The 24,766-nt window shown below is 41.2% G+C and overlaps 1 protein-coding gene across 1 annotated transcript in view; it reads left to right on the top strand.

Annotated features, from left to right (window-relative positions):
* Window positions 1-768: 768 nt before the first annotated feature.
* The window catches only part of LOC120790700 (contactin-associated protein-like 4), a 98,210-nt gene continuing 74,212 nt past the window's right edge, over window positions 769-24,766 (top strand). Inside the window, exons 1-2 of the mRNA XM_040128513.1 lie at window positions 769-853; window positions 17,046-17,156. Coding sequence (XP_039984447.1) covers window positions 769-853; window positions 17,046-17,156 — 196 coding nt within the window. The remainder of the gene's footprint in view (window positions 854-17,045; window positions 17,157-24,766) is intronic.

Below are 24,766 nucleotides of genomic sequence, written 5' to 3'. Positions count from 1 at the left end.
GTGAGGTCTCTGGGTCAAATCCAGCCTGTGCTCTCTTCTATTCTTCTTTTCTAATTTTCTATCAAGGCAGAAAAATTGGATGAATAATATTTAAAGGGGCAGTTCCATAGGAAACCTTAATGATGGAAAGTGACCACGAAGACGTACAATGAACACAAAGAGACAAAAAAACCCAGAAGAAAGGCTCTCTGTCTGGGTGACTCCCTTCTGCATAGGGGGTCCTTTCACATGTCTGTGCCCAGGGGCTTGTTGTCTCATTATCTGTCCATCACTTTGTCCTCTGCATCCCTGGTCCCGTGAATAGAAATGTGAGAATGACATTACTTGGAGATGACTGACACCTATAGTGTGCAACTGTATCAAGAGTTAAAAAAATCTCTCAGCCACATGCTCCGGCTGCTGTAGTGAAACCGGTGGTGGGACTCCCTCCAGGAACTCTGAGCACTTTCAGGATCTCAGTGAGGGAGGCGGTGCGCTCGACTCGGACCTCCAGTCTCATTAAAGCCATCCTTCCTCTTTCCCTCGCTCCTTCTCTTCATTCTATCACTTTACGGAGGGCAGGCGGTGTGACAGCATCCTCCTCCTCCCCACCGGGTACCGGCCGGCCCCTCCACACCGTGGCAGCGGGGCTACTGCAGCGCAGCGCACCGGAGCGGAGCTGGTGGAGAGCAGAGGAGAGGAGAGGAGAGGAGAGGAGAAGAGGAGGAGGACGCGCCGTCGCTCCTCCGACAGGCGGGATTATACTCCGCGGTATCCCGTCGCCTCAACATGCCTGTGGGGAGTAAGGGACTCGCTGGGATTACTGCGCTGATCGGCTCGCTGCTGCTCGGCTCCTGTGGGACAGGTGCGGAAGGTGAGCGGCTCCGTGCGCCTCCTGGGAAGGAGAGAGGGCTGTTGAGTGTGTTGTTTTATTAAAAGGGACCCCCACAGTTTATTACTGCACTAAGACATCACTCAGCCATAAGGGCTTCGACTAACCGGGGGTGGGGGGTTAATGCCACACATGGCTGTTGCTGAGACTTTTAACTGTCTGAATAATGATAAATCAGTTTATTAGGAGACAAAAGAAGAAAAATATCTTCACATTTCCTAATGAAAGATGGAAAACACATCAAGGGCCAATTTTCATTATAAAACAAGTAATAAAATACAAGATAACTCGGAAATATGTTTAAATTAATCAAGAGACTCAAGTACCTGCTCAAGAGCTGCACTGAGACCTAATTTTGATTATCGCCTAATTTGCCCGTTATTTTCTCGGCTAATTAATTAATCGTGTAATCTGAAACATGTCAAAAAAAAAAAAAGTCCAAGATGATGCCTTCAAAATGTCCCGTGTTGTCGGACACACAGTCCAAAAGACATTCACTTCACAATGACATGAAACCGAGAAAGGCAGCGAGTCCCCGCATTGGAGAAGCTGCAACTTCGCTCATTTTGGTGGAAAAAATGACTTCGGCTACTTTAACCGGCTCAGCTGGTGATTGACTGACTCATTCTTTCAACCTTTTCTTTCTCAAAAAAAAAAAGTCATAAGCCTAAATTTTTATCGTCATTTATTTTGCGAGAGCTCAATTCCAAAAGATGGGATTTAAGGCTGCAGCTGCAAGTTCATTTTTTTTAATTTTTTTTTTTATCTGCGACCCTTTTCTCCAGTTTTGGGAGGCGGCACTGTAGCTCCATGCAGTTTGTTCTGTAAATTTAGTGAGGGGAGGGGGGCTTCTTTGTTGAAAGGGAGCGCACAATCCACCGGGGATTTACTGCTGTCAAGTTTCAAGAGATGGCGAATCCCACAAGTTCTTTCAGCCTTTTACAGCATCTGATGTTTTCTGGTGAGGGGAAGGGAGAAGGGGGGGGGAGCTGCACAGGAGGACAGTGCTGAGCACTGATCAGCCCCAGTTTCATAGTCAGAAAATGTCTCCAGAAAAAGATCCTAAAAATTGGGTTTGTGGGTGTGGGGGGTTGGAGAGAAATCACACAAAAAAAAAAGAGAGAGAAAAAGATGCTTATTTAAAAGCTGCATGACAGGATTGATTTTAAGGACAGAGTGAGAATTTACCCTGCAACAAGTGAGATGGATGCAGCAGACAGATGCCGTGGTTGAGTCCCTGTGCGCGTATTAGGTTATTTTCCTCTTGGGAGGTTTTAATGAATAGTTCCGGGAGCTGCACTATTGAAGTAGTGGCTCAGTAGAATCCGATGACCCTCCCCTCACCACTGTAATTACTGCACTCCCCCGGACTGGTGCTGTACACCAGAGCATCCTCTTTACACGACGTCCCCGCAGATGGATCGAGAGAAAAAAAGAAAAAAAAAAAAAAAAAAAAAAACGCAAAACACAACAAGCTAGTAATAAGCTTGATGGATCAGAAGTTTTTCACGCTGGTTGTCGGTCTGCACGGAGAGGTGCGAGTTGTCAGATAGATGGTTGAATGGAAGAATGGATGGACCGTGCTGCTGTGTGCGGAGGATAGAGAGGAAGGATGGAAGGATTAATAGCCACTGTGGTTTCTCAGCTGTATTGATTGTTTGAAAAGACAACAGTTTTTTTTTTTTGTGTTGTTGTTGTTGTTTTTCAAGGGACGTGTCGATAGCAATGACTAAAATTGATCCAAATCCAGATGAAACAGGTACATTGTCTGCGCTGGCTCGGACACAACAGTTTCCTCGGCGCTCGGAGCCCGAGACCGAACCTGCAGTTCTATCGCATCCCTTCATCCCTTCACTGGGCTTCATGTATTTTGCCCTGCAGCATATTATACACCAATCAGCCGCAACAATAATCACTCAGAGCCTTTACCATCCACTTCGTGACCTGTCCTCTGTCCAGATTGTGCTATCTAAGGAATGAACATTTTTTCGACGGGTTCTGTGCGTGGAGGGCAGGAGCTTTCCGCCAGTGCCACGCTCACCATCTTCGGCGATACTCTCTCCGTCTTTCTCCGTATGTCTTCCTGTCTCTCTTGCTCTCTGGCTCATACTCATACTCACACGTTTCATACTTCAGCTGCCGGTATGATTCATCACAGGTGGGCAGCTGAACATCTCTGGAAACAGATGGCGTCTGACGATTTTTATTTTCCGAAACCTTTTGAAACCGACAATCCGATTCCATTCACGCCCGCTTCGTGCCGCAACTGGCCAAGCGTGCCGAGGTGGGAGAGAAAGCAGAGTTTGAACATCTCTCTCGAGATCTCCTTTTTTTTTTTTGTAAATCACTTTTGATAGTCAAGTGCAATACTATGAATGTCTTCCAGATGATACTCTCTGCAATGTTATCTCAATAATTAAATGGCTTTCACGCCGCCTCTATAAACACTTTTGATTTCCGATACAGTTGGAAAATGGGTCGTACGAACTAGTTCTCTTCCAGCATAACCTGGCCCCTATACAGTTAGGTACGTAAGTATTTGGACAGCAGCACTATTTTCGTTGTTTGTGCCTCTGTACACCAACACAGTGGATTTGAAAGGAGGCCGTCACGAGGGGATTGAAGTGTAGACAGTTACCGAGAGCAAAGTCGACACTTGGAATCAACTCCAGACCTTTTATCTGCTTGGTGTGTCGTGAACTAACGGGGGAACGGGCCGCACCTGGCCGTGAAACTGATCGCTGGTCAACTGTCCAATAACTGTCGAGCATCTGAAAATGAAGGACTGCGTATCTTAATGGCTGTAATTCCCAACCAGTTCATACGACATTTTTGTTAAACCCCTTGAATTCAAGCGGAAAGTCTTCTCTTCAGTCACGTCTTGATGGTTTCCTCTCAGAGCGGTTGTGATGCTGTACGGAGGCAGAGTTACGAAGATCGTGTCACTGTCCAAATACTTTTGTACGCATTGAATCACGTTTCCGACACCGAGTGTCATAGTTTGGTTAACTTCAGGCAATGAAAATAAATAAATAAATAATTAATTAACAAAAAATGTAATTAACAATTAAAAATTCCCTTCGTGGTAAAAAGAAAGGAAAGGTGCCTGTTGGTTGGGGACGGAACGGCCTCTAGTGTCGAAGTCGGATGCCCATCCATTGACTCTGACCTCTCTCTATGTGGTTTTGTGACAGTGTAACAACGTCAAAGCACTGCTGCCTTTGCTAGGGAGAAAGAAAAGTAATTATTTGCACGACCGCAAGGGGGTCACGTCTCAGGAACAGGTCAGTGCTTCATAAGCATTTGAACAAACGATCAGTGCTGTCATGTCTCCGGTGAGGATTCTCAGCACAACGTCGTGATGATCAAACCATCATCTTCGTCATCAGCATCTCCTTCACTTAAAAAAATGTCCCTGGCGAACGGTCTGTGCCTTCTTCCTCCCACAAAACCTCTCCTCCCTTTTGTTTTGAGAGCACTTTGCTACGAGCAGCGCCCAGGCAGACCCATTCCTTTTGCCTTTTTCCAAAGCATTACAGAAAAACGCAATTCTGTCTTCATTTTCATTATTGCCGTGGCGGAAGCAACGGGGTAAATTCAGGAGCGTTTCATCTCTCAGATGGCTGCGACTGTGGGCCGGGTAGATGTATTTGATTATTTAACTAGCTAAGGCCGGGGGAGGATCTTTACGTCGCTGTTATTTTCTCAGTGCTGGAAATTCATCTCCCCGAGTCCACGGCTGAGGCAGACAGAGCACAAGTTGGTCAAATGTAATATTCTTGGAGAGGAGTTGATTTAAATTTAGGCCTAGCGCCCTGCTTCATATGCGGGCAGCCTTGTCTCATCAGAATTTATTACTTTTCAAGAGCTGGTCGTTTGAACTGAGAGTACATAAACCTCTGAATAAAATCAATTTGGTGTGAATGAGTGAGACATTTTTTCTGCAAACCATGCCGTCCTTCATGCCTCATGAGATGGAGTCTTAGGAAACCAGCATGAGGAAAAAGCAAAGTAGTGGTGGATAAATCGGCCTTACTTTTCTTCTTTAGTGTCATTTATGAAAATGTTGAGTGGAAGCGGAGTCATGAAGAGGTTCTGATTAAGTCAAGGTTACATAAAGGGGGCAGCAGCTGGTGGCGTGCGCCTGGAGCTGCCAGTCTTGAATCTAGATTTATTAATCCAGGGACAAGTAGTTAAGCGATAAAAGTGACAGAGAACTGCAGTCCATCCATCTGCCTTTGTGACCTGTGGGATTTTGTGTGTGCCCAAGGCCGACTCCCTGGTGGAAGTCTGCCTCCCCAAAAACAGGCCCATTCATCAAATGGCCCTGTCATTATATCAGATGACTTGTTATCGGTCCAAGAATCGGCCACATTCTGCTGAGGTCACAATTCACTGTCACTCTCTGAAGCAGCAGGAAAGCAGAAACTGTGGGTATCAGCTATTAGCAAAAACACGCTGTGTATTAATGTGGAGTGACGTGTTTCTATTCTGTCAAGTATTTGCAAGTGACTACCAGTCAGTGCTTCAATATTTCAGTGTATAGCCAATTTATAAAAAAACACATTTATTTTCTTTTCTGAACAGGAATGAAAATGAAAAGAAAATATATGTGTAATTTTTCTGGTACATTTACAATAAAAAATAAGTGGGTAGTTCAGAAGTACTGATGATGAAAACTATATACAGATGTAGCCTTCAACATACTGCACACTACATAACTTCAAAACTATTGTAAAAGATGATGAAAAAGTTGTCATTGCTGTCCTGCCCAGATGTCACTGGATTGAAAATGTTAAAATTTTTAGCTTTTCTAAGCAGTTTAAAGACTCATCATTCACGTTGGCTTAAAAGTTTAGATCCAGTGTTCAAAGGGTTAAAAATCTACTTTTCCCAGTCAGATGGTCAAACTCCATCTGCTGATGAAGATCATGTGATACGAACAAAAGTTCCAGAACACCCACTAAATGGACCTTGTGGTTTGATTGTTCTTTCGACTGCACAGAGCCCAAGATCAAGAATGAACTTGAAGAATCAAAAATGTATACATTTCCTGCTTTTATTCTGAAGGGCAGACCCATATTAGAAGTCTTAACCCATACCAGAAGTGCTCAGTAGGTTGTCAGAGCCTTTTTGCTGAAACCGGCTGCCTGCTGTGTGAACCAAACCAAAACAATGAGCCGAAAGAGGCTAAAATGCTTCATAGACCTGAGGGGAACTGCAGATTTAGGTAATAACTTGCTGTGGGTTCGTCACTACGAACAACACTTTTGATGTATACATAGTCATTTCATTCATTGATAATATTGATAACGATAATGATCATAGCAGCTTTAAACTAGTCAATAATTATAATATCTAGTTAAATTTTTAAATTGTTTAAATGAAATATTATTAAATATAAGTGCTTAAGCCTGTGTATTTCTCCTTATCCGTTTTTCCAAGAGCAAAGAAAAACCACCTGGGTTATTGTTCATCGTAGGGGTTTTCCAGTGGGTTTTGAAAGTTTAATATACCAAAGGGTTGTTGGACCTTTCTAACTGAAAGAGACCAGTGTGATCCCTCAGCCAAATTTAACTAATGAAATGGCCAAAATCACATTTGTCATTGAGGAAACAGGCGGTAGAAACTGACCCCAAGCGAAACATTAAGAGTGAAACAGAGATAGAGAATTTAAAGGACACTAGACTTCTATGAGTGTAATGGGAGAGGAGAAAGAAGAGGAAGAGGAAATAGTCCAGGAGTTGGTAGAGAAGAGGGAATGGGGAGTGTACAAAAACAAAGTGGAGGAGTTTGGTTCTTTGTCCTTTGTGAACATTTACTGTAGTTGCCCGCCATCTTTAAGCCATGCAGCGACACTCCCAACTCCTTCTCTCATTTCACCCATCACTGGGTTTTCTTCTGTCTGTGTGTGTGTGTGTGTGTGCGGTGTCAGATTCGTTCGCCTGACTCCCCTCATCTCACCTTCACACAGCTGCAGCTCTGTGGTGCACGGCAGCGCAAGTTTCAACAATAAATTTCTGTTCTTCTGTGTCACAATCTTTCTTTCCTTTCCTGACATTATTGTAAAATGGTTTTTCAGTGCATTTACGTTTTCTTATAAGAAGAAACTGCTGTTGTGAAAAAGGTTAAGCACTTCATCACTTTCTCAATGACCATCATAACAATCTGTGAGCAGAACTGAATTCATATGAAATGTGTCGATACCAAAACCAGAACCAGAATCAAGGGCCACCCAAAATTGTGCCTTCCTTTGCAACTCAGTTCGAGTTTATTACATCGGTCTTATCTTCATAGATTTGGCCGTCATTTCTATCAGATATATAGCATTGTGCTCACAAACTGAAAGGTACCTTGTTGAGCTTTTAATTGTCTCGTGCACGCACCGGAGGATGAACATGTCGCACAATGCAATATGCATTTCTGTCAACGGTTTCACATTATTCCACTGATCTACAGGTGGTAGTGACTTGCCATCAATGCAGCAATGTGCCATCGAAAGGCAGTGAAGAAGAAACCACAAGCTGCAAAACATGGATGTAAAAAAAAAAAAAAAATTGCAGCTCTCAAACTGTTTCAAAAAAGAGCTTTGCAAATGTTTCACGAGGAAGGAAAATTTTAAAATTGGTAGAAATTACGGGTAAAACTGCCAAAATAAATCCCAAGATGTAACAAACTAGAATTTTCTGTAAGCATTACTGTAATGCATGTATGTATAGTAATGCATTACTGCAAGCCTGGTGCAGTACATGGCGCCTCACAGCCTCTCCTGCACACATTATCATGTCTCAGCATCCTCGCTCATTGCTACTCACTTATATATGTAGTGACTCCATTCTGACCTTCCCCCTCTTTCTGAAAAGTATAAGTCAGCCAACTTCTGCTCAGCCCAAACCAGACCTCATCCTTATGGATCTTCGTTCTGTAGTGTTGGCCAACACACCCCGTTTCCTTTTTCATAACATTTTGCTCCTGGCACTATGCAATCATCCAGGCAGGTTTTTGTACAAGTCCCGTTTTAGTCCACTTATGTATTTAAAACAGAGCAGAAGGAGAGTCAAAACTACAAAAAGAAGTCCCAGTTTTTAAGAGAAACCCCAAATTTTCCTTTTACATGAAGCATTTATCAGTATGGTCTATTATTTAGGATTTGTGAGATGGGGAAGAAGCCTCCGTCCTTCAAACAAATCAATAAATATAACTAAATATAAAACAGGAGCATGTACACACAGTATTTCAATGTGAAACATCAAACATGGAGGAAATGACGCCCTTTCACACAGGAACAATGCCCACGAAAATTCCCTCAGATGTTTTCATGTTTTATTTTTTGAATGAGAGTCTTTAATGTGGATGTTTTGACCCTGATCAACAATAAAAAGACCCTTTTAAAAACACATCATTTAAAAATAAAAAATACCAAATACTTTCGCACTAGTTTGCATTAGTATCAACTAATGCAGTAGCCAACTGGTTTAAGAAGTTATCATAATTAGTAAAATGGAGATCACCTGTGTTTAGTCAAGGCGTTTCAGTTGACTGCAGTATAACAACACCTGTATCTGGAAGGTCCGTCCTCTGGTGAGTCAGTGTCGTAAAAATGATTTTACGTGTTCAAATGGTTTGGTATTTGTTTGTGGACTGGACGATGTATTTGTGAACACAATAAATTACCCACAAACCGTCAGAAACGTTTGTAAATCTAGTTTTTATTTGGAGATAATGTAACGCACATTTGTCCCCATTATTGAGACTAATTTCTCTCCGTATACCGGGGATGTTGAAGGGATTAAATAATTTTATGAGTGTGAAGAATATGACCACGTTACAGTTTATTATTCTTAGTCTCTTGCTGTGGGTTTTCAGTCAGCGGCTGAAATACCGCACATCCTCTGTTGTGGGGATATTTACACATTCAAGGATGAAGCAGGACATCGGGGGAAATATTATTTGAGGTGAGGGTATTCGCTCGAAAAGTTCACGCTGCAGCTTAATTACAGTTTGTGACAAGATCACTGATCGCAAAGCAGGAAGTAGTGGGGTGTTATCAGGCCACGGGGTCGGCAAAGGGAGGAGGTCTGGGTCAACAAAACGTCCAACTTTGCCGTTTGTTTTCCATTTGCTATAGACAGTCAACATTTGTTTCCGTTGATTACGCCCGTGACCGTTTTTCTAAAAAAATTTCAGTTTGTCATTTACTATGGAAATGCAAATATTGAACCAGTGATGACATGCTCACCACACACTCCGCATGCCCCCTCATGGGTCCGTTAGTAGAAGTGATGCAACCTGCAGCCATTGTCCCGAAATCTGCGGAAGACTGACATGTCGTCGTGAGTGATTTTGAATTTTGCGGCTCATTACTAAGGTGCCTGCATTCCTTCTTTTGTTACTCGTTTCAGCACTCCGTGTGTGTGCTAATGTGGCGAGGGTTAAAAGTCGCAGACTTCAGAAAACGTTTTAATTGCTGCTTTGTGGCAGAGCATTTTTCTTTTGATCATTTATTTCTGCTGATTAGCTCTGCCTCCCGTGGAGCCACATATTAATGTAGTTAGCACGGAAGAAATTGCAGCACTGTTTTTATACCGTTTCGCAGAGAAAAAGTAGTTAATTATGTTGCACGCAGAGAGCAGTTTATCTATGAGTGTACTCTATATTGTTAATATTCTGTGCTCGGCACTCTATTATGTAATATTCCAACTAGGAAGGTCTTGGATGCTGAGAGTCAGCAGAATTACTGGCCCGCCTGGTGTGTCACCGACACACAGATGCAGGGGCAGGAAACGAGGAACAAACATTTCTCTAATTGTTAGCAGTGAGCCCAGCAGCACAGCGCCTCAGCGGAGCTGTCACACTGTCAGGCTCCGGTCCGCAGCCAGAGCAGGCACAGGGTTCACATCAGTCTCAGCCAAACCGCTTTTACAGGCAAACTATTACTTTGACTGACGCAGGCACAGAATAGTGATGATTATGGATGACTCCACAAAATACTTTTGGGTGACAACTTTGGGAAAGGGAAGAAAGATGGAAAGTCTCAGACAGAGCGGGGAATTTACTTATGAAGACTGTGGGGACCTAGCCATCCATCACAGCTCTCTTGTAGTTCAGTGTGAGCATGATTTGGTCTGTTTTTACAGAGAAAACTATAAACTTTGAGTAGCAGTTACTTAGAAACAAGACTGGCCGTCTACAGCCATGCTAGTGGCTCTGTGAGGCAGCAATACCCATGGTAAAGACAGCAAATGTTAGATGGATAAAAAGTTGAATTGCAAAACGTGTTTTTAGGCATGGCAATGTGGGTCATTTGGTTAGTCCACCACTCTGGTCCAGAGTGAAATATCTCAAACAATATTGGATGGATTGCCATGAAATTTTGTATAAACAGTCACGGTGCCCCGTGTATGAATTCTAATGACTTTGGAGAGTGCCTGACATTTTCTCTAGTAGCACTGTGAGGTTGACATTTGTGGTTTAGAGGGAAATGCCTTAACAACTATTGGATGAATTGCTAGGAAATATGCTACACATATTCATGTGCCCCTCAGGATGAATTGAGGTAACTTTGGTGATTCCGACTTTTGATCTAGCACCATCATCGGGTCAAAATTTCAATTTACTTAGTTTTTATGACCAACGCGTACCTATAAGGTTGTACTAAGGCACAGGGGTGAGGGGGAGATGCTGGTGTGGCTACGGACTAAACTTAATAATAAGCCAGATGGTGGTGTCCAATTATAGGTCAGTTTCTATTATATTTGTTTGGGCATATTGTAAGCAGACAGGTCAACATGTCAAGTCAATTGTGAGATTTTCTGATAGCAGATTAGCACAGTTTTGGGTAAACAAGGTTGTGAAAAATTAGCTGGAGAGTTAGTTTCTCTGAACATTAGCTATAATATTTTTGTTATTGGGTGTCACTTCTGTACAGTTTAAACACCAATAGTGTAGAACTACACACAAGTACAGATGAGGTTGATGGAAATTTCATTCATTTTTGAAGGTATTGGGTCATAAACTAGAGTATCGGACAAAGTATGAATTTTTACCTGATGATGGTTTCTGACTGGAAAGTTAGGGATTTACCAAAGCCATTAGGTTTCATTCTGAATGTTGAGCATTTCACGGCGGTCCATCCAGTTGTTGCTGAAATGTTTCAATCAGGACCAAGGTGGTGGACCAACCAACATTCAGAGAGTTTCACCTACAACCACTTTGACAGCCCACACAACAGTTAGGACTTGTTTACGGTACAATAAGACAGTGTGGGGTCAAACTTTAAATGTGACATGTCAGGCAGATATCTCAGCCACCTCTGTCTCAACAAAGTGGTCTGAAAGAGGCCAATTAATGTCAGTCAGGTTGAGACTGTAGTCACTGCTCAACACCTGCAGTTAGTCCAACCTCAGAAAACCACTGTCACGTTCATGGATGAATGTTTCTCATTAAAACTACAAAATATAAAGTTTTGCAGATGTTAAGGCGGTTTTTCTGGCTGTCCTCCCCTTCTCTCTGTCTTCACTCTTGTTTGTTTAGATGAATGTGCCACCAGACAGAATCTGTACTTGTTTTGCTGTAGGTGGATTTTCATGTTTTGACACATTTTAGTTTGCGAGTGCCTGTCACCATCTGAAAACCATAGAGATTTGAAGATGATGCTGCTCCTGATCTGAGATTTCCCATAAAAAAAGGGCAAACAATAACTGTCTAAAAATAGGCTGTTATTGTTTATAGCCATTATAATCAAATGTCTGATTCCAAATCCTTGAGGATATGTTTGCAGATAGAAGTAATAAACCTGAGTTTGAATTTTAGTGTTAGAAATGATTGATTTTAGTTTTTCAAAAAAAAGTTTGTTTAGTGTTGGTGGAGGTTTGTGCTCTTTTGCACACAGTCAAAAAGTCACACAGTGTATAAAGTAGATAAACCTTGGTCTACAAGGCACCTATTTGGTAAAGGTTGAGAAGTTTGTAAAGACCCAAACAAAGAGACAAAAAATAAAGAGCCGTTTTTCACTAAACAACGGCTGTTAGTGCTCTGGAGCAAAAACAAGTATCATAAGCCTTCATTATCCTGCTTACTCTGGAGGGAGGGAGGGAGGGAGGGAGACTGATCAACAAGTTGACTCTGATGGTCTCACACACTGATATTGTGCTGAACTCTTGTAAATTTAGTTTTTTGAAGTGATGGATGGTGCTCATCAGTATTCAGCATCTCTGGATCTGTTATCGTCTCTCTGGGCGTTAAGTTATTTCAGTAAAATGGCACCATTAACACAGTTTCAAAATGCTCCATTTTGAGGTAAAGTCCCGTATTCAAAACCCATAATCCCTCAAAATCCCTAGTATTATCAGCAAAACGTATTCCAAATATTAAAGTGAAAGTGCTCATTCTGCAGTAAAATGTCCCCTGTGACTGATGTATTATTATATGACTTTATTAGATTTAAATACTAATGCAACAACATGTCAGCATTTTTAATGTTGTAGCTGGTCAAGTCAGACCTAGTTTTAACCACTTTATATACAGTTGGGTAGTTAGAAGAAGTATAGTGGAGTAGAAGTATAAAGCTACATAAAATGAAGATACCTAAGTAAAGTACAAGTACCTCAAAATTGTACTTAAGTACAGTGCTTAAGTAAATGTACTTAGTTACTTTCAACCACTGATCCAGAGAGGAAATGTGATAAAGTGGCTGCTCTTCTAAACACTTGATGCACATCGATGGTGGAAAATTGCACAGTGCTCTACCCGTCTGAGTGTTTTGACGCACGTCATATCCTGCTGCTGTGTTCCAGTCCTCTATAGAAAACGAAAGTGAAACCGGAACTTTATGGGTTCAGCTCCAGAAATAAGTAAATCTGTTATAATTTATGTTGACATTTGTAACAACTGATATTTCTCATATATAAATGGTATTATTGTTTATTTAACAATTTTTCATTTAGTGAGCCTTAATAAACACCGTTTCCTGCAAACTGAGCCAGCTAAACTGGTGAACTCGAGGCCAGTTGAGAGGTTATGAAACTGAACCAGATTTGGCTGTAACAACTGCAAAGCTTCTTAGCTTTTTAAAGAACTTGTTCGCTAAAGCATAAGAAGAGGAAAAGAGATCGGATAAGAAGGGGGAAGCATTTCTGACATAAACTGCGCTGGATATACGATAATGAACTGTAAGAAAAATTCTTAGCTCAGGGTTCACTATCTTGGCTATTCCTGAAGCTTTTGGGTTGATGACGTCGGACCCCTTCTCAGTTGATGCTGGAACTGGTTTTGACCAGCTGATGTCCGTAGTGCTCTAGTGCTCTTCCCTTTCTGGGGGCCGCCATGTCTTTAGGGTGTGCAAGTCATAATCTGAAATAGTTCAACGGTTTGTACTACGTGATGATAATGAATTACAGCGCAGAATTAATTATAATGCAATTTAACATATAGCTCTGGGTACTGTGTCGAGAGCATGTGCTTGTATTACTGTATATCCAAAAACACCTATCTACAGTACACCCACCCCGGAACATTGCACAGGCTAAAAAGAGGTTCAGTTAGTTTAGGTAACACTAAAAATGGTGTCACATTGGATTTTCGCTGCTGTAGGCTGTATCATTACTAGTATTTCAGTTCAGCTCCCTTCTGCTGTTAGTCTAGTAAGCTGTCAAAGATTTAGCAGAGGAACTGTGCATTCCTCTTAGCTTCGTTTAAGAAATGCCTCGAAGTTCCATGCAGCCGTGTCTGCCCTGGTCAACGGCTGGCAGTTCACCAACCTTTTACCTTCAATTTTTTCTCTAAGCCTTCTGTGTTTGTGCTTTACCTCCACAATTCCTCTGAGGAAAATCAGCCTCAGCTGTTCCCACACCTCTGCTTCTTCTATCCAGCTTTTCTTGCCAAGGCCATGCTCTCACAGCACATTATCCTCTGAGGTTTTACAGTGCTCATTTCACCTCTCTAAACTAATTCAACTGTATTTTGCAGTTGGCGAGCCACTGTTACCCACTGCTTGTTGTGTCTCTGTCAGCCTCAGGCCTGGCCGGATGGAGATGAGGAAACAGCAGCATTATGAATGGCATTAGGATCCACCAACATCTTCGCAGGGTGCTTTCTTTAGTCAGTCCTGTCCAGCTTTGGACTTCTCCACATGTTGAGGCGATGTGTGATTATTTTATGGGGTTACAGGTTATGTTAAAAAAAAGCATCCTGTTGTTGACTAGCATATCCTCTGTATCTGGGGTCCTGGATGCTATATCAGAGTTTAGAATAACATTAGCAGCCCAGTCCTGCTCTTTATTGGATTTTAGGAAGTTCAGGTTCAGCAAACCCAAACTGGTCATCAAGATAGCCGTACACATTAGTCATTGTCTGAGAAAGCCTTTTTCTTGTAATATTAAAAACATTTTGTTTAAAAATGCAAACAGTAAAGCATACATCTGTAGTTCTTGTCCAAGTATGTCAGTTAAGCAGCCAAACTTTACCTTAGAATAAAATAAGTCAAATCTTTCATTTTTCCTTATCATACTTATAATGCTGAGGCTAACTGTCTCTGCTCTGCAAAACAAGCACAATGCTGTTCATTTTAATGTCTGTCTCTTTTTTTTCATTGGACTTTGTTACTTTTAGCCTAATTCTTTTAGCACAATGTCATTTATCTACCCACCGTGAGTGTAATTTATTTTAGACCTTTTTACATGGTTCTTTGAAAACTGATGGAAACATTAAAAAGTGAGCAGGAGGCTGTGTTTTTAACTGACTCCTGGAGCTAATGTTAGCTTAATTAGCTAGCTAGCTATAGCTGGAAAAAAAATCTGCTAGCAACACTTGCAAAATTCAATTCTGGAAATGGACAGTTGGCAGCTATAAATGAGAAGGCCTGCTTCTGCCTACCTCTGTCTGGAGTCAAGAACTCATCGTTTAAAAAATTACCAAGAATTTCAGTGGTAAATCTACTCCCATTATCACTACATAGGAGCCATGCAAGAATGGATAGCTTGACAGGCGTACCAACAGAGGGGTAGGGGTAGGGTGAATTGACACTCAAAAATAGCAAATGTACTGTAGCCCATTTACATTAATTTCGAGTCATTTTTTCTCTGCTCATTTTGTGAGGGACTTTCTGAGCTTTGCCATCTGTCAACATCAATGTCTGAGCGGGCCTAATGAAAGCCATAAATCCTTGAGGTCTGGCTGGGTTGTTTTCTGTATTCTCTTCATAGTTTTACGTGCGTACTCAGTGCAAACTTGGAGTTTGTTGCTTGGAGGAGTACTGCATTTAGGGAGTTTTATTTTGCATAACGTAAGAGGTTTCAAAATTCGAGATATGCCAGTATAGTCACTTTCGCTTCTTTGATACACGAATGTACAAATCACCAAACACATTCGAGGTGAGTAGAAGAGCATTTAGTGAGAGATGATAGCCAAGATATAATTGTGTACTACCACAGTTTGGAACCGTCCACTCTTTAGAAATACTTTTGGAATTGGTATGAAGTGTTGGGAGAAGTGAAAAGCCAATAGTTTCCTTCAGATTCATTTCTGTCTGAAGATGCAGTAAATGACCCGAGTTTGAATGGAAATACACAGACAAACAATGAAGTGCGTACAGAGAGGACTGACTGCAGACTGGTTTGGACCGAGGTGGATATGAGAGGCTACTCAAAAGTGTCAACAGCCTGTGGTTTATATTCTCAGGTGATGAAAATCCCTCTTTGCCTGAAATGAAGTACAATAATGTTGACAAAGTAATCTCAGCTGAAGCCTTGTTGTCAGAGTAAGCAGACAGGACTCGTCACCTCTGAATGGATGTGAGTAATCATAATGCGCTCTCTTCTCAGTGGTGGAAAACAACATGGATTTAAAAAAAAAGAAGTTTCAGACTACACTTAGAAAATTATCATTAGATCACCCAAACATTGCACTTAGTAATAAGGTATTTCAGTTAAAACTACTTCCCTATTGATAAATGATAAATTCAGTCACAGCATCTGTTTTATAACTGCTTTTGTCAGAAGGAGAACAACAGCTCTCAATTTCTTGCCAAAATTCAAAACTGCTTCACAGCCAACATCTGGTAAGGAGTGGGACAGACAGCCTTCTGACCAAATCCTTATTTCACGGTCGGGACAATGTCTGTCATTGGTTAATTTGACATTTTAAATGAGTGATAACAGAAAAATTGGTCTAAGACTTACACACTGGCTGTTTTGGAAAAGCCCAGTTTTGGGGGGAAGAAAAATGCTGGAAGATGTAATGTGGACGTACTAGGGGTCAGGTCTCAAATCTTAAGTTAGATTCACGTCTCGGACAGTTCAGCTAATGAAAAATTTATCTGATGATGATGATGGCAAGGATGAAACAATGAAACAGTAACTACAAATGCACACAATCAACAATACATTAAAACTTTACATAATAACATTATATTACAATTAGTACTTATTGCCACTATTTGAAAAAGCCAAACCACAATCTTTTCCTAAACCTAACCATGTTTTTGTGCCTAAACCTAACCAAACCTTTACCGTAACACTGTCACAACATAAAAGGGTCAGTTATTTATTTTTTAACAGTGCTCCCATGGGTTGTATCAGACTTTTAAATATTTCAACAAATTGCTTATTGAGCTTTTAACTCTGCTCCCAGTGCCGTGTAACAAGTCTAAAACAGGAGAACATTGAAGACGATGATCGTAATGTTATGTTTCTGTAGGTCCCAGTAGAAGGACTGTTGCCATGGTCTTGTTTGTTGATGTATCGGGATAATGTGTGTGTACATATATCAGTGTCATCTATAACCTCAAAATATGCACTCAAATCCTTTTCTACAACGCAACAGTGAAATCCCTTTACAGATACTCACCGTTCATGAATCACTAATTCAGAATCAATTTGTACTGTGTACAAAAGTGTATGATGCATGAAAAGGTCACCATTGACACGTCAGTTACCTTTAATTCTGGAGCTAAGTCGACTTTTTCCTGTAACTGCCGCTGTGATCTGTCCCAATCTACAATTATCTCAAAAGTTTAACCTTTTAATTAGAAGAAAACATCCATATTTCCTTCAGTCTGCTTTTCACAAACATTGCAGCAAGATAGCACAATGTCATATATTGGTCTTTAGGTTCGATAAAATGCACAAGATTCTCAACTCATATCCTTGTCTTTTCTGCTTTTGTGACTGGTTAATAGAAGTATGTGACAGCCCACTGGTGTCCAACTTGCCACCGTCATCCTTCAGAAGCTCCTCCCAGCTGTCCAGCAGCCATGGGCCGGTCTTTGCTAAGGTCAACCGGAGAGAAGGTGAGAAATCATCACTGCTTTTGTTCACTGTCCAGCTTAAGTATTTTACTACTTGCAATGATAGCGCATTTCAAGACAGGCTTATACCAAGGCCATTGTCATAAATAATAACTGATTGTTGCTCTGGTACAGGTGTTGACTGTGGTGCGTGACCATGCTTCATTTGTTTGGCACAGAACTTTGCACACAGGGACACCAAATTGTTTGTACTTGGTAATTTTGGGTGACTGTATTACCTAAAATTCATTGCCCAGACTGTAATCAAACATTAGCAGTAAAATCCTTTGACATAATGTCATTTTAGCGTGTAAAGGAGATGAAGGCAGCGATGACATCCAGTCATCCTTGATGAGCCCAGGTTTCCATACAAAGTGCTCACTCATTGCGGTTTAAATGACAGTTTTTTGTTTATTTGGCTGAACACACAAGCAGTGAGCACATTGGACCACCAAGCATGAAATGAAGAACTGGTGCATCTTTGTTTTTACTGAAACATGGCTACACACCGACATTCAGGACACGGCCATTGAGCTGGACGGGCTACCTTGCTACTGACATGACAGGGAACCGTCATTGACTGGCGGGGCTCACGGCGGTGGACTGTGTGCTTATATCCAGGAAAGAATACTGTGGTTGTGTCCACAGACTGTTCTCCTCTGGTGGAGCTTACGGTCGCGAAGAGCCGGCCATAGTATCTGTCGAGGGCGTCCAACGCTGTTGTTATTGTAGAACTCTACTTGCTGCAAAAGCTGTACAGCAGCATCAGCGATCAACAAACACAGCACACCCTGACAGATTTTTCATCATGGCGGGCGAATGCAAATTTAAAGACTGTTTAGCTGAAATTCTAATAGCATGCTAACGTTACTAGCATGCTAACGGACAGAATGTTATTTTAATTAACAATTACACCTACAAGTTAGCAGGTGTAAATATTTAGTAACAACTAATCTCTACGTAGTAGCCAGTCCGTGTGGTGCAACCTGTATTAATTTAGTGATGTGTAAAACTTAGTGAACACTTACGCTATAACTAGGCTAACTTTGAAGTTACAAACGGCTGGTGCAACTGACTCCTGGAGTTTTCAGTCTCTTTTTCCATCTCTGTATGTATTATTTGCATTCAATCACTACTTCCAACTCAAACATCATAGCCATGTAACAGTAAACAAAAATAACATCTAGGTGACTCCACTTGGGTGGGTTGTTTCCACTTGGGTGAAAATTGTATTTCTGCCGTTGTTGTTGTTGTTGTTGTTGTTGTTCCTTTAAAAACCATCAGTGGTCTAACTTACCTAATCTTTACAGTTCTATAGATGTGGTGGAAGCGCAGAAATGGCTGGTTCCATATTTCCCGGAACTATTTGTCCAAAAGGGGCTAAATTTAAGAGGTTCCCTATTAGCTCAGACTACCTGGTAAACACTCTTCTCTACCATTATCCTTACTGCAATGACGTTCAACATTTTCCATAGTCGTGTTAAAAAGCATGAACAGTGAGGGGTTTGAGGTGCAGGCTATCCATAAAAAACTTTGCCTTGTGCACCTTTAAACTTTTATGTACTTGCTCAGTCGTTGACACCAGCTGTCAATAAGCTCCTTCAGGCCAGTGAAATACTGGGAACAGACTGAGAATTGAACCATAGCAAAACTGATGTCCCTCTACTATACTCTATCTGAGTCTTTTTCTGTTCTGAGGGCTGCAGTGGTGCATTTTCTTGTTGTGCAGGAAAGGAAAGGAAAGAGTCTGTGCCTCTCTACAGCATGCTGAGCAAAAAAAATATCAAAGGCAAACCTCAGCTGGGTTCACACCGTCTGAGAGATACCTTTGTTGTCGTGGGGGATAGAAAGAGGGAGATATAAGATAAGATAAAGATAAAAGCAAAAAAGATAGGTAGGTAGATAGATAGGGCAGCGGTAACTGCCAACTGCCTGTGTCATACATAGAAATGCATTGGTTTATATTAGACTAGTACATCAAAAACCCTCCACAGGGCCACCTCCCCTCAGTTATAAATCTAAGCTGTGACTCACTAACCACAATAAAAATTCAAGAGGGAGCTCTCTACTGGATGCTGACGCAGGGCTTTATGAAGGGCCATCATGGCTTTGGAGGTGTACAGATTTCTCCATTTTACAGAGCTCAGTTGCTGACTGTTGTGCCAGAGCAGAGAAATCATCAGGGACTCTGGGATTTCTTTCTCTTGTACTTGTACTATAAGAATAATTCGACCAACTCTGAGGCAAACTCAAGAAGAGCCAGCAGAATATTGTTTTCTGAGTGAGTTTGATTAGTAAAGGTTCTACAGTTCTGTTTTTTCCCCCCAGTAAACACATTCCAACACATTGTAGGAAATTAATATGAGAGAGAAATCATTTCTTGGCTCTGTAGGCACCGCTGAAACATAAAGCCAGTCACCCAGTTGGCCCAGTTCCCACAGACTACAGTATATAGAGTAAAAACATGTTGTGTGGCTTTGTGCAGTGTATTAATTCAGAACCAGAAAGGATCTGCCATGTGTGTCACTGGTGAACAGGGGCAGGGAAACATAAAGCTGAAGAACAGTGCTTGTTAAAGTCTCCTGTCCTCACAAACTAAAGTAGTTATAACAGACTCAAAAAAAATCTTTATCAGAGGCAAAGTGGCCAGCTGGGATGTGGAGGTTACAAAACTCCTACATGCCTCCTTGGCCCTCGCTACTGCCAGTTAGTCCCATCTTGGCTGGCCAGCCCATATGGGGGCTGGCACCGAAAGTACTGTTCAAAAATGGTGGCCGGTTAATCCGATTTAGGCATCAGGGTGCTGCCTCCACTTCCAGTTTTGTGCCTTTCTGCATATCCTACTGCATGGCTGCACGCTGAATGGGGCCAACAGCACTGGAGGAAGCAATGGCCCTGCACTAGTGTAAAGTGGACATTTAATTAAGTTGGGAAATGCCCTGCCGCTGAGATTCGGTCCTCTCTTCATCCTGTTGAAGTCCAACAGAAGACTCTGGTTTAGAGGCCAAGGAGGCATAAGCTCAAAGCTGAGGGCAACGGACCTCATCATGTCGAGGAAGTTTTTTTGTCACCGACACACAAAGGAAGGCATTGTTGATGTGAACTACACTGCTGGACAGAGAAGCAGACCAGCCCGAGTTGAACAACTGTATACTACAGTAAAACCTCACATTCTATCAAAAGCAGCTGATAAGTAAAATAACAAAGCTGCCATTGTTGACCCACATGAGTTCAGTCAGCATTCTGAGCTGCCCGGGCCAAAATCAGTAGATAAATGTTGTCACTCAAATTTCACCAGAGTTTATGGTCAAGAAATGTGAGCATGGTGGTGAGGATAAGAATTTTAAAAAGTCAATTCATAAAAACACGTTTGAGCAGTTTGATGGCCTCTGTCCTGTCCTGTCCTCAGCACAAGAGTCACATCCTCACTGTCTGCAGTCTTACTTATTTTATTATTTATGAGGATAAATAATAAAATACTGATATTGCTTCTACATCACAATCACTGTATGGCAGCTGAAAGAAAGTGATACACTGGCAGAAAAGAGCATAAACCATGTGAGTTTCAACAGTAACTTCCCCTTTATTCTTGTGCCTTAACTATGCCAATCCTGAAAAATACAAAACGATGAGGCCAGTAATGCCAAAAATCTCCGGTACAGTGGCAAAGCGTAGTGGCCTGTGTGAAATGGTGTGCTGTGTTACATACAACTCGCGCACAGATCTCGGTGATCACCATGGAAGCTTAATAGCACAGAATCTGACATGACATCAAGCAAGGATGAAAAGACCCAGCAGTCCTTGTAAGTTTCTCATGTCTCCAAAACTTTTTACTTTTTTTTCTTTCTCAAAATTTGCTCCCTTCTCCCTCAAGCATGACCTCTCCTCTCTCTTTTCATCATTTATTACCTCCTGGTCATACCCTGCCCAGCCACTCACTTGTTATACTTCTTGTAGAGTGTGGTCCGTTGTCATAGTAATTTTAACTCAGCCTCTTTTGCAATGCCAAGAAAACATTGAAACAACTTAATTCCATCGTATAGCCAAATGTTAATGAGAGCATTTAACATTTATAGGCAAATGTTAATGGCAGTATTTAACATCTAAACGGTGTCTGTTTTTCAGTGAGCCACGCTGATAATTGCACATTGGAAGCACTGTAATTATGCTGAAATAGGCTTGTAACACTTCATGAGTCCCCAGTAATCAGTTGCTGGAAGTTGTAATTTAGATTTGAAAAGGGGATTTAAACATTAACATGGAGCTTTAAGCTGAAATTGCCTGCGTGGAGGGACCCATAGAATCAGGTATTGATCATTGTGTGAAGTTTATGTGCCACCTCTGCTTCTCCAGGAGCCCATTTAATGCTGCCCTTGAAAACATTATCTGTTTAAACTCCACAGCTCCTCCACTCAAATCTCGTTAATCTGAGATAGTAACTCTCCATAAATCGAATTATATGGGTAAATATTGTCTGATTCCTTGACAAAATACAGCTAAGAGCTTCTAACCTTAGCTTTCTTTATACATTGCTTGTGTTCCTTCTACATTCCTCAGTTTGCTGAAAATAATCTGAGTCATTAATACATGACAGCTCCTTTAACAGAGATTTTTACGCTGTGACTACTCAACCTATTTACTGGTTACTAAACCATCTGTGGTCCAGATATCTACTTTAACTATGTTTAGTCACATTCATGAAATACATGAAACATTAAAAAAAAATATTAAATTTTTTTAAAAAGCTGAAATAAGTTAAAGGCTGAATAAGTGGAGACTGTACTCTCCAAAAAAAAAATGATACCACTGGTCGTTTTTTTTTTTTTCAGAAAATTCAAAACGGCCTATCTTTAAGGTTTCCTGAGTAAATGGCAGAGGCACTGTGATGTTATACTATCGCAAAATATCTTGGGTTGGGTGAACCCCATGTGTGACTTTGACACATGAGACTTCAGTTTACGTCCCCTATTGTACCAATAGTAAACAGAATTTTTTTTGGTGACTTTGGACAATGACCATGATCCCTCCCTAATCTTAACCAAAAACTTTTAATCCCTGATCATACTGCAGACTTGCACGCAGACAGACACGCTTCTATACATTCTATAATTGGGGTACATATACGTGGATACATTCCACACACGTGCACTAGAAAACATGATAGCCACCTGCGAGAGGAAAAAAAGTTCCTGTGTTTGTTGTATTTGGCTGACCGACATGAAAAAAAAAAAAAAAAAAAAAAGAATCTGCGTATGCAACTGCTTAACAAGAATAGTGGGAAATGAAAAGTACATACATACAGTGCACAGAACATAGGTCAAGTTTACTTTTCTAGCGAATGTTTGTAGTGTAGCGTGCGTGTTCTCAAATTTTGGGCTGCATGCAGACGTCCATACAGGGGTCCGCTCAGACCCTTGTAGGCTTGGGCGGATGACATGGGCCTGCATTTAGACATTTAGGTATGCCTTTGGTTACCTAAACCTAACCAAACCATAAACCTGCAATAACTGATATTTCTCGCCACTTGGGGGTACTGGAAACAAGTTGTGAACACAAACCTTTTAAGTTCACCTTTACTCGTTATGGTGGCAACGGTTGCTTATTTACACACTCAGCAGTTATGGAAAACCATTATCATTCATTTAGAGTTGTGTTTCTGGCCACCTTGAAAACACAGGTCCAATATTCCCTCTCTTTTAGCTCTGTTTTTGGTCCCAACCAGCTCCTGAGAAAAATATGTCTTTTTAGCTGCCTTAATTCTCCACTGTGTTCACTAGCTATTCGCTAGCTGCTGCTGTAGCTGAAAATGGCGCTATGAGAGCAGTACGAGTGACCCAGAACAGTAAAGTTGAAGCCGGACACCTAATCAGTGACCGGAAACCGACAACAAAGCTCCGTAAAGCTGAGGGGAGCTGCAGATTCAGGTGATAATTTTTTGATGGTTCATCACTAGGAACGACCCCACTCACATTTTGACATTTAATTTACATTGTCCTTTCATACATTGTTATTACAAAATACAGATCATTGCTGCTTTAACCATAGAGGTTTGCTGATTTTCAAAAACAATAATTGGCATTCAAACAACTTTTACACGTGCTGGATTAATAAACAAACTGGAGGCAGGAGTCTGACAAAAGATTGCACACTGTACTGATAATGCCTGACAGAGCCTGACAGAGGTCTCTGTTTGAATGAAACTTTGCTCTGTCAAATAAAATTCACTGGGAGCTATCAGTGCAGTGTCTGGCTCAGTGTCAATATATTTTTTTAGCCAAACTGAAACAAGCCTTTTTCTGTGCTTTCAAATTCAATACGTTTGTCCATTTCACCACCAGAAATGCAGATGTAATAAGGCACCTTGCTTACTTTTTCTTTACATGTTCAAGTTGTTTTCTGAGTAAACATGATTTGTTTTTGCAAAGGTCACATGTTTTTTTTTTAGAATATACAAGTGCTCTATTTTCCTATTTTTGTTGTTAAACAATGATTATTTGTGGTCTCAGCTTTGTCACATATACTTCTTATTTAAAAAAACACTGTTGATGCCTCTGCGAACTTCATCGATTTGTTCTCCTTTACAAACTCCTTGTTTGTCTGAGTCTCAATACTTAGCGATCCTGTTACTTCATCTTCCATTTGCCACAATTTGTTGAATTTCCCCAAAGCCAGCATCTCCAGGGACCAGTCCTAATTGTACTCTGAAGCAGTTGTCTAAGATGCCTGAAACTGGTCTCAAAGCTGTATGTAACTGCTTTTAAGATCTTTATGATGATCATTACTTATCACACATGCTCAAGTGACTTGCCTTGGTAAAAACCGCTCCCTTTAGTATTTGTTTCCTATTTTGATTTGTTACTTCCCATCTTTGACAATGTTATTATGGCTGTTTGCTCCCTTGCTGAGTCATTTTTTTTATATATACTGTAGCTGCATTTTATCTCCCAGACTGTCATAAAAACACCTTAAGCTCCAGCTAAAATAAACTGCAACTATATGACTCTCCAATTTAGATCTGTTTAAAATGCTTTCAAATTCCCCTACGCCCACAGCAACGTGTAACAAATCTTGACCTGGTAATACTGCCTGTCTCTGCTCAGCCGTCTGTCTCTTACTGCCTGTCTTTGAGACCTGCCGAGTTTGGGAGATCTTTCCTCCTGTAATGGCTCATATCCTTCTCCCCATTTGTCCTGTTTTTGTCTTCTTGTTCACTGTGTATCTACACTGTTCCTTCACCTGCTCCTGGGTGGAACAGTAGTGCATCACTGCTAACCAAACATCGCATTTATTTGGTGCACACATCTGCTCCTTTTCGTGAAGCCATTGCCTCGACAAGAGTTGTGTCAGCTCCTATTTCCCAGTTGACACTAACACGGTGGAGACTGCAAGTAGCAAACAACGGGTAGAAATTATGTGCTGGATTTTGTGTTCTTTTACTGTCTTATTAAGAAAAAACAAAGACTGCAGTCAATTCTCTGTGTGTTGTTCTGTCTGACACCGGCAGGGACTGGTCTAGTCATGGGTGTGATGTTACAAAAGAGGGCTGATAACTTTAAGTGTCTCTCTGTTGTCCACCCGCCATTATTTGCAGAACAATCCTGTATTGGTTATTA

Source organism: Xiphias gladius, chromosome 6 (genome assembly GCF_016859285.1).
Source record: "Xiphias gladius isolate SHS-SW01 ecotype Sanya breed wild chromosome 6, ASM1685928v1, whole genome shotgun sequence".
In the NCBI taxonomy this organism is placed as follows: Eukaryota; Metazoa; Chordata; class Actinopteri; order Istiophoriformes; family Xiphiidae; genus Xiphias; species Xiphias gladius.
Note: the sequence above shows the minus strand (reverse complement) of the source record. Positions and strands in the feature narration are given on the sequence as shown.